Below are 13860 nucleotides of genomic sequence, written 5' to 3'. Positions count from 1 at the left end.
GCTGCTTTATTTTGTTATTGGTCGATCTAACCCAGGGGCGGTCGTCTACTTTGAAAAACTATTGGTTAGATGCCACATCATTCAAAACTTTTAGTGAATTTCTCAACGTGTTTGGATACCCCTTGTGTCAATCTTTGCATACCTTTGCCTCCACTCTAAGCTTACTGGTTACTGTGAAGTATGGATGGGAACGACTGCGTTCACGTTTCCATCGGTGTTTTAATATGTGTAAATTATGTCGATAAATTGTTTAAACTCCACAGTCATTCATCATTGATTTTTCTTATTTCCTAAATTGTTCTGCGGGTTTTACACCTAAATCACAGAACGAATCAACGTGCCTTCCTCAGTACTGTTCTACCTCCTTTGCAAACGCCCCACTAACTGTTATGTAACAATCTATTCAGTTAAGCTGCACTCAGAGTTGTGCAACCTTAAAAATGACAAGGAGTTTTACATTTCCCTTAAACTATCATTTTACACCTTTTCCGAATTCAGCCCATGGTCCTGACTGTGTCAATCTCGTTATTTAATTGTAAATAATTGTAAATTGCTTTAAAGTTATTTGCTTCCCATAAATGGAACACTGTTCAAGAGGACTTGAAACTAACCCAGTATTTGTCTGTCAACCAATTTAAGAGCCGTTTAGATGCTAAGGATGTGCCTCGGTGGAGTTGTTTTAATTAATTCTCTGATTTTTAATTTTTAATTTCTGAGTTGTATAATGTGTTTTGTTTATTTATTTTGTCTGTTTGGTTATGGTTTGTTTGTTTATTTTTCATCTGTATTATGTACCCTCAATCAGGGCATTGCTTCAAAAGTCAATTCTCCCTGAATAAATAATGATGATGATGAAATAACAGGTGTCATCCATCCTGAACCAATATTGTATGTTAGTTGGATAAAATATATACATCTGGTGTAGAAAAAAAATAGTTACTATTACATTCTCATTGTAAGGTATAGGCCAACAAAGTCACTCATTATTGAGATAAAATCGGGGTTACTTAAGAGATAACTATTAGCTTTGAGGTGCACTACTCACGAAAAATTAAGTGGGAGAAATGGTTTAAAAAAAACAAGGATTTATATATTGCCAGAATTGAGAGCATACATGCAAATGCACATTACTTATTTATTTTAATTGATGCCCTTATTCCACCAACAGGCCTTGGGAACAGGTTCAGCCAGTGTCAGGTCTTACAATAGCACCTCCCACTTGTCATTTCTAATGTCTAAGAATCTACATCTTGTTTATCATGATGACAGTGTGTAGCAGCCACAGTGAAAGAACACAATGTATTTCCCAATGGAATTTAACACATGGCTGAGAATAGCTAATTTTCACTCAGCAGCACTTCCTTAATTACATATTGAGGATGCCGGGTACCCATGAGCTCAGAGGGACTTATGCTCCTTCAGTCATTAAGCTACCTCTGGGCCGCAGCAATCACTAGTAATGAACCACCAGAGGTTTGCCTCATGCCACTTCAGACCCCCCTGTGTGGATGATTCTCATAGGCATAATATGAATGTATTCATTTAAATTATTTTGACTCCTGTCATGTGATTGTGAGTCTATTGACAGTGGTTTCCAAAAGAAAAATAAGTGAGGGGTTAACATTTCAACAAAATTCCAGTTTGTGTCTTTGTGCTGTGAAGTCCCCTTTAGGTAGACAAGTCAATTCCACTCGGAAAATAGAGCTCTCATCGCTCAAAGTCAAATGTTGCCATGGAGACTGTTATATATCAAGTCTTGATGTTTCTATTGGAGTCTGCATTAACAAGTTTCCGCCATTTTCTGTTTCATTTGCATTCCTTCCCACACTTGACATTGTTCAACCTAAGTGTATTACCTCTAACCACTCACATTCAAAGGGTGGGTGTCTTCAAGAACATGGTATCTGGACAAGACATAACCTAGTCATAACCTAGCCATAGCTTGGCCTAAGAAGGGAGCAATAGCAGGTCAACATTTGGATGGAAGAATGATCTTAAACTAATGAACCAACCACTTATGTAATCCATTCACAATTTGTTTATCTTGCTCCTTTTAAAACACACAAACGCATACACTCTCACACACGTGTAAAACACATACTTGAACATCCTCCAAGCCATTTAAAGTTGTTCTTTGGCTGAACCTAGGGTAGTTCACGTTGGTGAACATCTTGGACTATATCTCTGTGTGGCATATGTATGCATGTTTGTCCAAGACACACCATGCAGGAACTCATAGGAGCTCTGGAAAAATCCCATCTGTTCCCGCTTTTTGCTCTTTGGCTCTCAAGGACTACCCAAATGAGAACATTAGATCTATACTGTATGTCACACAGATAAACAAGTGAAATGTAAGAGAGATCTATTTTGTCAAGTACTTTATCTTCTTGAATTCTTCACAACATCTTACTTCAGAAAATGTTGTCTTATTGCAAATGTTTTCACTGCATACAATGTTGCCCTGAGATAAGGAACACAAAGCATTTCAACATTCAGGTGGCTTCTGGTATTTTTCAACAGACCGATAAAGTGTGATTTTATTGATTTACTGTTGCTGTTTAACATTGACAACAAGCAACAACAAAAGCATTGCATTTGAAAAAACGTTATGCTGTTTCTCACAAGATTCTCATTTATTTTCCTTATGAAAACGTCTTTTACTGGTGGCAAAACCTTGGTATTTTAGAGCTATACAGGCCTAAAAGAACACACACCTTCTTTTTGGCTGAAGGGGGATGAAGAGAACCTTCTGTCTTCAGTCTTCAGCTGGATAAGAGGACAGAATTCATGTTGTTTTTTATGCACACAAAACCTTCTTCAGAATTCTGATTAAAAAAACAGAGATCTTTGAGTAAAGTGGAAATTATTTCTTAGATTATATCACCTGGGACAGCGGTAGAGTCTGTCACATTTGGATTCCGTTTGGATCAAGCACAGATGATGTTTGTTATGTCAGTGCTCTGATGTTGTCATGTCACTCCAAAGGGAGGCCCCGTGGTGGTGGTGGTGTTTACACATTAATCCTTGCCATATATTCTCTCAGTTACCATCTGATTCTCAGAGTTAATCTTGACAGACTGAGTCGTAATGTGTTATCACAAAACAAATGACACAATCAGTGAGCACAGAGTCTCCTTGAATATGACCTTCATGAAATGGCATCTCTTAACAACATTTTGAATATTCGCATTCGGGTCAGTTTCAATGTTTAAAAACTTGACCCTGCACTCAACCCATTTCAGGCCAGATGCCCCGTGGGTAGGCCCTGTGGTCATTTTGCTGCGTTTACAACCCAAACGTTGTCTCCCTCTTCTGGACGCATCGTGTTACTATACCCTTGATCGGTCATTCCAGCAGCAGTTCTAAGTTATGTACCTGTCCTCTTGTTTTTTTGTTTGTTTTTTTGGGGGGTTATTTTCTGCTGAACATTATGCCCTGTACATACCACACTCCGCCGTCGAGATAATTATCTTTCCAAACATAAATGGTAACAACACTGACAAATAACCTAATTTGGTTGTAAACATCTATGCATTTGTTGTCTGTCACGATAGTTGTTTACAAACACTGAAATATGTGGACTGTTTAATAATAATTTAACACACTGTTTATTGTAACAAATATCCAGCTAATATTATTAGCTTCTCCAACGGAATGTACAGCATACTCAGAACAGACACAATCACACAGCTATCTAACCAATGTGCTTTTCTCACTTGTTCACTGCCTTCTTTCGTCTGGAATACAGGGCTCTCTTTAAGCATAGGGCCAGACGTATTTTGTTTAGAAATTATTTTTCTTAGATGCAGCCCATCTTGTGCGTCAAAGCGCACGTCACACTCCGGTAATGGCCATCCATGAAAAAGTGGTATTGTTGAGAGCGCGCGCTTTATGCGCATGCATGGCATGGAGATCAAAGCGCACCTATGGGTTGTTGGTATGCAGAACTGACTTACAACAATATCACCCACTTGAAATTAAGGGTTAGTGTTGAAAATGGCGAAAAATAAATATGTGGCACCCTCGCAGTTACTGCCCTGTCACGCAGTTTAAGAATCAATATAGGCTATGCACCCGTCTATCCTTTTTCACATGTAGCCTATCTCTGAAAGCTCATCCTGCTATGCAGAAATCGGTCGATAACTCTCTTTTAGCTACATTGGTGACACATCGGAGGGAAGCTCACATCTTAAACAATTCGTGTGTAAATGCAATTATAACGATGGCTTGAGGAGATGCGCTTGTCCGCGGCAGTAATCAATAGGCGCTTGCAGGTATACGCTGCTTTCTCGCACACGCACTCTGTCGCTACATCACCACGCACTCCCCGTCTTGCTTGTTTTCTACCACGGCGCTGGATGTAGCGTCAGCACCGTAGATATCGCATAGTGCCTGCGGCGCCACGTTTTTGCCACTCAGTGCCAGTTTCTCGGAGACGGGGCGGCCGTACTGCCACAGGACGGGGGATTTTGGCACCCTTATTCGCGGCGTCGATATGTAATGGTGTGATACCACCATTCTGCGGAGACAGAGGGAAAGGCCATTCCATGACAGTCGCGCCTCACACTGAACCGCTCTGCGCCTCCCTGATCAGCGGCGTCCGTGTCCACGCTGCTGAACTACACTGTTGAGATAATATAAACAATTAAGAACCAAAATAGCGCTTTAATCAAATATTGGTGGAATATCCTGGGACCCACCATGGTCGGAGGGGGGTGTGGAATGGCTCGCTTGGGATTCTACGGGGTTTTGATGGGGCTTTGGGGGTTTAGCGCCGCTTCTTGCCCTACATCCTGTACTTGCAGTACCTCGAGGATTGTATGTATCGACCAAGACCCAGGGATCGAGGATTTCCCCATTTTGGCGGAGGAGAGTGACATGGAAAACATCACAGATATGTAAGTGTGACTGACAAACCCAACGAGTGATTGATCTTAGTGACGTGTCAAATGAACAGAGCTTACAATAACGCATGCCATTAAAATGACTTGAACAACCTACCATGTTATAGCCTAAAGGCTAATACAATACATCAGTTAATGAAAGAATGAAATAAATAAACAAATAAATCAACATATGTGGACTGAGGGGACGGCGGTGTAGGCTACCATGACATCCGTAACCTTCCCATATCCCCCATCATTTCGAGAAGGGTACTGAGCAGAACGCAGAGGACCTTGGCATATACAAATTCAGGAAGCTCATTGCATCCATATGTAGATGCATATCGGGCATGGTAGTAGGCACAGACTAAATAAATAATCGAATATTGATAGCCCTGTAACGTAGGCTTCACCGCCGTTTCTACTAGAGGAAGGTGTGTGAGCGTGAGTGCTGAAGATGTGTGTGTGTGTGTGTGTGTGTGTGTGTGTGTGTGTGTGTGTTTTGTCCCCCTTTTTGTTTCGGGGGGGGGGGGTATTTGGGCATGGCAATGCATTGTATGACAGTATTAAATGCTACCTCGCATGAACAGAGGTAGCAAGGATTTGACTGATTAACGCAGTGAGGTTACTGTGCTGGCGGAGAGACAAGCGCTGAAACCAGACCGTGAGGGATAGACGGGGAGAATAGGGGAGGGGGTCAACCCAAATGTCTGATAGAATCTTCACGCTCTCTCACTAAAAGCCTCGAAAAGCATCAAAGATTATTTTCACCGTGATTCACAGATGATTATTGAATCGAGTTTAGGCCTAAGTGCTTTGGGTGCACTGGTGGACCAATAAATGACAAAGCCTGAGCGAGGGCTGCTGATAAGCATGCCTAAGATTAGATGCCGGATGCCTTGGGATGAGTCCCTGATACATTCGAGATGTTGAAGTCCATGTTTTCCAATGTATTGATGTTAAAATATGTGGGGTAAAGCGAATGCTACTAGAAACAAACTATATTCATCTCCTAAGGGGTAGTCACACAGCCCAGCGTGTCCGCAAAGCAACAAGCATCGGCGCCTACGCAAATATGTCACTCCGTTTCCAGGACAACGGCTCAACGGACCCTCTTTAGGCATGTAGCATATACTAGGATCACGTCATTTAAGATGTACCTTTAGTTGAAGCCATGTTCGAATTGACCAAACTGTGCATAATGATGAAAGCGCATGTCAAACCATTAATTTCGCCTCGATGGTCCCAGTCCATTTAATTCAAGTCCAGTCCATTAAATATGAATAATGTAACGTATTATATATATATAATATCAGATAAGATAAGTTGATATGTAGCTAATTCATTTACTGGCAGCCACCTGTTCTTTTCAATTTGTTGTTTTTTTCTCTGATCAGATTCATTACAAATCAGGACAGATTATTTACAATCAGCGATGCCCATATGAATTTCTACTCCAATCTCAGGAATCTGTAAGTAATGTTAGTTTTGAATGACAACCATTCTCTTCTCTATTTGACAAAGAAACTTTAATGCTGTTATTGTGTCATTTACGTTGCTTTTCCCCTTCAACAGAACTGTGACCAACTCTCAACTCTCTTCAATATCTCCGACAGCTTTTCTCTCCAACGCCAAACTTCAGTATCTGTGCGTAATTTACTAATGATCTACTCCTTTTTCTCACTACTACGTCTTTCTCCTTCATTATCATTCTCTGATTGTTTTTTGTTATTCTTTCGTTCTTGTCCAATTCTTTTTGTTTCCAAGGGTAGGTCTTTTTTAAAGATTTGTGGGGACATGCACTATACAATGACCAGTAAGGTGAATTTGGTGCACAGTAATGAAATGTGATTTTTGACCAAGTCCAAGGTCTCTTCTTAGTGGCTTACAAAAAATGTCAGCTCTTGTTGTGGTCTGGACCAGTCATAAGAAGTATCAATCCCCAGCTTCAGAACTTTTTTCATTTTAATAAAACATATGCTTACGCAAGACTATGAAGTGCAATCCAATAACACAATTTACTTAAAAAAGTGGTCCCTATGATTACCGCTAATTAGAATGACATTTTCCTGATCTCATTCGTCTTCTAGGTGCACTGCTGTTGTTATTCCACAGCAGAGCCATCATGCAATATGTTAGTTTATTGTTAAACACATGATCACAAGGTTAAACAGATTACTTACTACTCCTTTATATTTCCATTGTTGTCCTCTTCAAGTGATCGCTTTATTGTTTAGTATTTCCCACCCTTTTACATTAACATTAATTGTGGTGTCAGTCTATGCCTTGGCATTTTTTTTTTAATTTTGGTTTTGTCTGTCAGAACTCTCTGTCTTGTCTTGGCCTTGATTAATATGGGCCTCAGGATTGTCTTAGCCTTAACTAACACTTACAAAAACAGATGCATACCTGTTTGCATGGATAGTTTGTATAACAGTCAGTGGCAAAGGCAAATGGATTCTGTAGGGCTAGAACAGCCGAACTACCACATTACAACTGTCTGTTGTATTTATTTTCACATTGTATCTATGCTGTGATTTTGGGTTATGGAAACATGGTACAACTGATGACTCTCTTTCTTTCAGAAATCTCAAAGACAATAACTTGTCAACGTTATCATGGAAAGCATTTCGAAATTCAAATATGTCATATTTGTAAGTTTCTGAATGTTTATTTCTTTAGTTCACTGTTTGCATGCATCGCGTGTGTGAATGTGTACATATGTATGCATGTGTGTGTGTGTGTGTGTGTGTGTGTGTGTGTGTGTGTGTGTGTGTGTGTGTGTGTGTGTGTGTGTGTGTGTGTGTGTGTGTGTGTGTGTTTGTGTGTGTGCGTGTGTGTGTGTGTAAACTTGTTTTGTGATATTATTTACATTTACATGCTTTGTTGGGCCAACTATTCGTTTGCATAGGTACCTGTCTGGCAACCCTCTGCAGTGTTCTTGTGAGAACATGTGGATTAAGTTGTGGCTGGGCCTGGATGAGACTGAGAATCAAGAGCTCCAGTGCATCGATGAGGAAGGCATAAAGTCTCTCTCCAGACTGTCCCCGGCAGCCTGTGGTAAGCCCTATCCTACCACTAAATAGCTCTTTACGTCCCATGACCATCACACACTATCTCATCAAGAGCAGTACATGTGCCAGTGGCTCTGTTTTGTGATAGAATTGCAGAATAGAAGGCTTGGTAAAGAATCGCACACATTCCTTACAACCATCCCCTCTCTAATTCCCAATGGTCTGCATAGTATATATAAAGATACAGTGAATTATCAGCAGAATCTTGTCAGTCAGGGACTTATTGGAGTACTAGACCTTGGTAGTTGTAAAGATCACTGTGTTTTTTGTGCCAATCAATGTTCAGTTGAGTTTTCATATCCAGTGATTCAATTTAAACCTCCATATCTTCCACCATTCTCAGAATTTCAGAAAGCTAGTTCCCTGAAGATATAAGTAGAACAAAGGTGTTTTCTCAATCTCTTCCCATTTTGAATTCAAATACAAAGGCAACATTTGATTTAATATTTCCTGTCAGTGTAGTCCTAGCAATGCAATAATTGTTTATCCAGAGAAATTCCTACTTTCTATCTGAAAGTGTTTTCTAAGTACATATCCTGAAAATAAAGCATTAAGGCGATCACAATCCATACCACAGATAGCACTCAAGGAAGGAAGAGAGAGAGAAACATCCTTCAGCTGTTTCAGAGACATAATGAGACATACTCTACATGATTTTGAGGAACGAGAATCTTTTTTGTTTGAAACTGCCAAAAACTATATGTGCACTGCATCCTATAAACATTCACTGATTTCAGTTGTCTTCCACCAACTGCTAAAGGCCAGCTAACATATGTCCCGGTTTCAATGGATATCCTGTGATAGCCACAGACTGAGCATAGTTTGAACCATGTAGCTTGGTTTCTAATAGAGGATTGTTTTATTACGAAGTGTTCACATACATGTCAGTTTTCCTAAATCAGTATTTAGGACTTAAGTTACTGAGTTGCTACCATTTTATTCAAATCTTGCAGAACCTCCCACAGCCAATGTGACCCCATCCATTCTCACTCAGATGAATGGAACCGATGCCACAGTGGTCTGCACTGTCTCAGGACATCCCACCCCAGAGTTCAAGTGGAACACTACCTTCCTGGCAACCAATTATAAGGTAACAATAGTATCTCCAGTAGATACAGTCGGCACGGAAATGGAATGCCTGGAAGAAAATAAACTCTGGTCACCATAGTAACCCATTCACCTACATTGACTGTATGCTCATTTTTAAAATGGTTTAGTTTGATAGCTAAGTTCAAGTTCAAGTTCAAGTTCAAGTTCAAGTATTTCTTTGTCAGATGCACAGAAAAGCAGAGTCAGACTGATAATAATAATAATAATAATAATAATAATAATAGCTAATAAGCCATGCCAAAAAGTCATTGTGTGGTTCACTGGACTACAAACAAATTGAAAAACCCTTGGCTCAAGAAGGAGGTTGAAGTGGTATCAAGCAATCTGTATAGAAGATAGAATAGGGTCATATATGGAATTCAATGCCTACAGTAGAAATGATTACAGATTGTGTTTGGGATATGGTAAAAAATAAAAACGTATTTTTACATATGTCACCGACATTTATATGAAATTAAGCAGGAGAGGCTTATTTATCACTCCCTCCTCAAACTGTCTACCTCTAATATTCATTCAATATCCATCCATGACCCCATGTACATCCTACCACAAAACCAACAATTAAACCCCCATGGGCTCACTAACCACACCACACAGGCATTTAGCTCAGTCCATGCACAACAATATTCAGTCATAGAGTCTCCTGTCTGGGGTACATTTTAACCCCCGTTGGCTTTCACTCTCTGACCACAAGCAATAAATTGACCACTAAAGAAATGCAATTATGATAAATCCCACTAGAATAAATCAACCTTGAGTAAAATGTTTGTTCTGTTCTGTTAGTTACGATCATTTGGTTTATTAAAGTATATCAGGTTTTAGAAAATGTACGAGGAGGCAGAGGGCCTAAATATGGTGACCTGCAAATCCCATTTTAAAATACCCTCACTTTATACTTAAAGCTTCAGTCCTAGCCCATCATAGCTGGGTCATGTGGCTTTTTCGTTAATCGGGACTGATCATCTGACTTGAGTTCTGGTGAAACCCCATATCACTAAACTGTCATAGTGATTGGTTCATAGGGCTAAGAGAATACTTGAGGGAGAGAAATAAAACGGGACTCGCTCACTAATGAAGACAACAGGAACATGTGCTGTGCAGAGCTACACTGAGAGAAAGCCTTGTAAATGTGGTGAAATCACATGCCACGAGTCAGTGTTTTTCAGTATTTCTGCATTATGACAAATGTAAATGTGCAACTGTGTCAAGTTGTGACCCAAGAATCAGCATTGTAATGCTAACATTCAGGGATGCTGATTTACACCCTGATGAGTGGCATATTACCAGCGCTGTGTTTTTGTTGCCTCTCCTAGATGTACCCCTCCAAGCTGGAGTCCAGTCTGTCCCTCACCAGACTCTCACCAGCGGACAACGGCCGGGAGATCACCTGTAGCGCCGAGAACGTGGTGGGCCAGAAGGAGGCCACGCTGCAGCTCAACGTCCTCTGTAAGAACAGCCGCGCCGATCATTGGCGCTCAGAGGCCAGGAGCGTTCAGGTTCAGAGGTCAAACAGCACTGTTGCCCAGCTAGTCTCCATTTAGGCCCTTAGTACTACCTAATTACTAAATTCCATTACATTTTGTTGATTTATATAGTGCCATTATGGAGCGCTTTACAGAGCACACAGAACCGGCAGGTTCTGTAAACAGGCAGGTGTTCCTCTCTACTTCATTGTAATAGATCCAGATCCATGCAGATGATTGACACATGGATCATTGGGGATCAGATCTGTGCACATGATTCACAGAACACACTGGGAAATGGCTGTGCTGCCTGAACCTGGAGGTTTCGCCTCTGCAGATCCCATAAACTGGCCGTTTCCTCTCACTCTCCTGTTGCCGGAGTCATCTCGACTCTTCATAAGTGCTCCTACTGTCACCTGTTGCTCCCTCTTGCGTGACTCACTTAGTTCCACAGCTATAGACTCTTGAGTGTGTCAACAATGGCCTCTTTGTGTTCTGTTTGGTTGTATTTTCATTTTGTAATTCAAGTATGTTTTTGGTTCACATGAGTGCCTTTAGCAAGTTTTATTGATTTCCTGTCCACTTTGCTATACTCTTCCTCTTGTGTGGCACCTCGCCTCCTGACGTTTCTGTGCCATTCCTCCCATCTGGTTGTTTGGGTGACCAGGACAGACTCAGGGTCTCACTTTGAGAAGCTGTTGAACCTTCCTGTCTAACACTGTCAGGCTCTTCCTTCTGTGTAGCCCTTCCCCTCGTCTTTATCTTCCTAAGCCTCCTCCTCCTCCTCCCCGTCCTCTTTCACCCCTCTTCCTCCTCTCTCTTCCTCCATTCTGCGATTCATCCCTTAAAGTCCACCCAGTGCCCTGTGAGTCATTCTTCCTCTCCTCCTCTTCTCCCTCTTCTTTTTTGTTTTTGTTTTTCGTGGTCAGTCCCTCCCACCATCGTGCATCTGCAGGAGCCAAGGCAGAACCTCCACTGGTGCATCGACTTCCTGGTGCGCGGCAACCCCATGCCCACATTGGAGTGGTACCACCGCGGCGAGCTGCTGCGCGAGCACGGCTACATGCAGACCCGGATCTACGAGGAGAAGGAGAGCGAGAAGGAAGGCTGCCTAGAGCTGCAGAACCCCACACACATCCACAATGGCGAGTACAAGCTGGTGGCCCGGAACAAGTATGGCACTGACGAGAAGAGGGTGAAGGCGCACTTCATGGGCAAGCCAGAGGGTGAGAACTTCCTGTCATCTTCTCGTGTGTATGTGTGTGTGTGTGTGTGTATTGTGTGTGTGTGTGTGTGTGTGTGTGTGTGTGTGTGTGTGTGTGTGTGTGTGTGTGTGTGTGTGTGTGTGTGTGTGTGTGTGTGTGTGTGTGTGTGTGAATGTTGGTATATTTGTATATATGAGCTATGTGTGCATATGATGTGAGTTTTGTGTACCTTAATCTTTGTGAACTAAACTGTGTTTTTTTTTCTCATATTTTCTCTCCTACAGAGGGTGAAGCTACCATAACGTACTATGACTGTAAGTAGCTCATAGAAACACCTAACATTTACTGTTTCTGTTTCATTTTAAACCTGCTTTCATCTTGTAATTGTGCTTGAGTTTCTAAATCAGCACATGCAAATGATGTATTTTCTTGTCATCCATTCTGGTTGTGCTACTTGATGGCATCTTCCTGCGACACAGATACAGGTATGCCACCCCATTCTATTTGACCATTTTCACATTTTTGTTATTCCTGTAGAAGCAGATGGAAATGTAGCGATACCGATATATCGTTTCTCCATATTTTGTAACATTTGATTGACTACATGGCTGAGAAACATTGTGGATCAGGCACTGTATGAAATATGTAAATGCTAGCGAAAGACTGACAGTAGGAGATATAAAAATATATCAGAACCTGAAAGCCATTGAGGCCCCCAATAACTTTGTGGTTAAAGAATATTGTCAGACTTAAGCAACACAGAGGCTTTAGGTTACATGGAAGTCCTTCAAATTATTGGATTGCTGCCTGGGTTAGGTTGGGTTGTTAATTTGCAACACCATCTTTAAGCTAATGCATAATAACAGCTGTGTAAAGACATGCTTAAATTTTTTTTTTTCTAGTCTACGTTAAATAGACAGTTTTTACTGGGTATAAACAGAATAGAAATTTTACTGTAACACTGATTTGAATAATGATGTAACAACTGACCTAAAATAATTTTGGTATGGCAGTGGTGACCTCAAGGGGGTGACCTTTCTCTTAAAAAGGCCACACATTTTATGTTTGAGAGCCATTGGTTAACTTATAAATGCTAAAAGCGTATAATAACATCACAGAATTAACTGAAATAGGGATTTATACTTCTATGCTAATAAACCGCTGCATGCACTTCTCTCACAGAATTTGACTTAATTCCACATGCCTTTGCCTCTGCGTTTTTTCCTTGTATAGATACTCCACCTCCAACATCTGAAGACAAGGTGGCTGTACGTATTAGTGCCTTGTTCAGCTTATAAACGTATAATATGGTGACGTGTGTGATTATGAGAAAATAAGTAATCACGGGGATGTTTCTGTTCTTAGGTGTATGCTGTGGTTGGAGTGGCAGCTATCGCACTGGCAGGGTGTCTCCTGATGCTGGCCATTCTAAAGTATGGGAGAAACACAAAGTTTGGCATGAAAGGTAGGCATATCACATCAACAGTTGAAAAAAGAACTAGATCTAGAAGTATGAAAAAGGAACTGCTATTACTTAAAGCAGACCTTTTTGTTGTCTAGTTGTACTTTTTTTCTAGGACCTATAATTCAATTGGCATTGTATTTGTGGACCTAGTTAATGCAGTGGTAGTTCTGTTCATCATTATGGTAATGAACAATTATAAATTATACCTTGTATAGGATATAGCTTGTTGTTTGTGTGTATGCTGTTATTTGTTCTTGCACTGACCCTACCAGTGAGAAGCTGCTTGTGTCCCTAAATGTAATTTCCCTCCGCTTCCATCAGGCTCTTCATCCGTCATCAGTAACGATGATGACTCTGCCAGTCCTCTACACCACGTCTCCAATGGCAACAACACCCCGTCGTCCTCGGAGATGGGCCCCGACGCCGTCATCATCGGAATGACAAAGATCCCAGTCATCGAGAACCCGCAGTACTTCCGCAACACTGGCAGCATTCTGAAGACTGACACGTGTGAGTTGCCATGGCGCGAGGCGAGCAGAACGGCAGCTGCCACCGATCCGGTCCCTCCAGAATAAATCCGAGCCCTGGGCCCTGCTACTGGCCAGTTGTCATAGTGACCACCCCTGCTATTACCATGGCAATGACATTGGGATTGAGACT

General features: G+C 41.3%; 1 protein-coding gene across 2 annotated transcripts in view; it reads left to right on the top strand.

The window, feature by feature from the left end:
* The first annotated feature begins 3906 nt into the window (after window positions 1-3906).
* ntrk2b (neurotrophic tyrosine kinase, receptor, type 2b) overlaps window positions 3907-13860 on the top strand; it is a 20798-nt gene continuing 10844 nt past the window's right edge. For both annotated transcript variants that reach the window (XM_031577199.2, XM_031577198.2), the window contains exons 1-13: window positions 3907-4898; window positions 6281-6355; window positions 6459-6530; window positions 7469-7537; window positions 7795-7943; window positions 8911-9047; window positions 10381-10513; window positions 11460-11756; window positions 12020-12049; window positions 12215-12220; window positions 12969-13003; window positions 13101-13200; window positions 13522-13710. In XM_031577199.2, the coding sequence (XP_031433059.1) occupies window positions 4702-4898; window positions 6281-6355; window positions 6459-6530; window positions 7469-7537; window positions 7795-7943; window positions 8911-9047; window positions 10381-10513; window positions 11460-11756; window positions 12020-12049; window positions 12215-12220; window positions 12969-13003; window positions 13101-13200; window positions 13522-13710 (1489 nt within the window). In that variant the 5' untranslated portion in view covers window positions 3907-4701. The remainder of the gene's footprint in view (window positions 4899-6280; window positions 6356-6458; window positions 6531-7468; window positions 7538-7794; window positions 7944-8910; window positions 9048-10380; window positions 10514-11459; window positions 11757-12019; window positions 12050-12214; window positions 12221-12968; window positions 13004-13100; window positions 13201-13521; window positions 13711-13860) is intronic.

Source organism: Clupea harengus, chromosome 12, assembly GCF_900700415.2.
Source record: "Clupea harengus chromosome 12, Ch_v2.0.2, whole genome shotgun sequence".
Lineage (NCBI taxonomy): Eukaryota > Metazoa > Chordata > Actinopteri > Clupeiformes > Clupeidae > Clupea > Clupea harengus.
The sequence above is the reverse complement of the archived record's forward strand: the minus strand, read 5'-3'. Positions and strand labels throughout refer to the sequence as shown.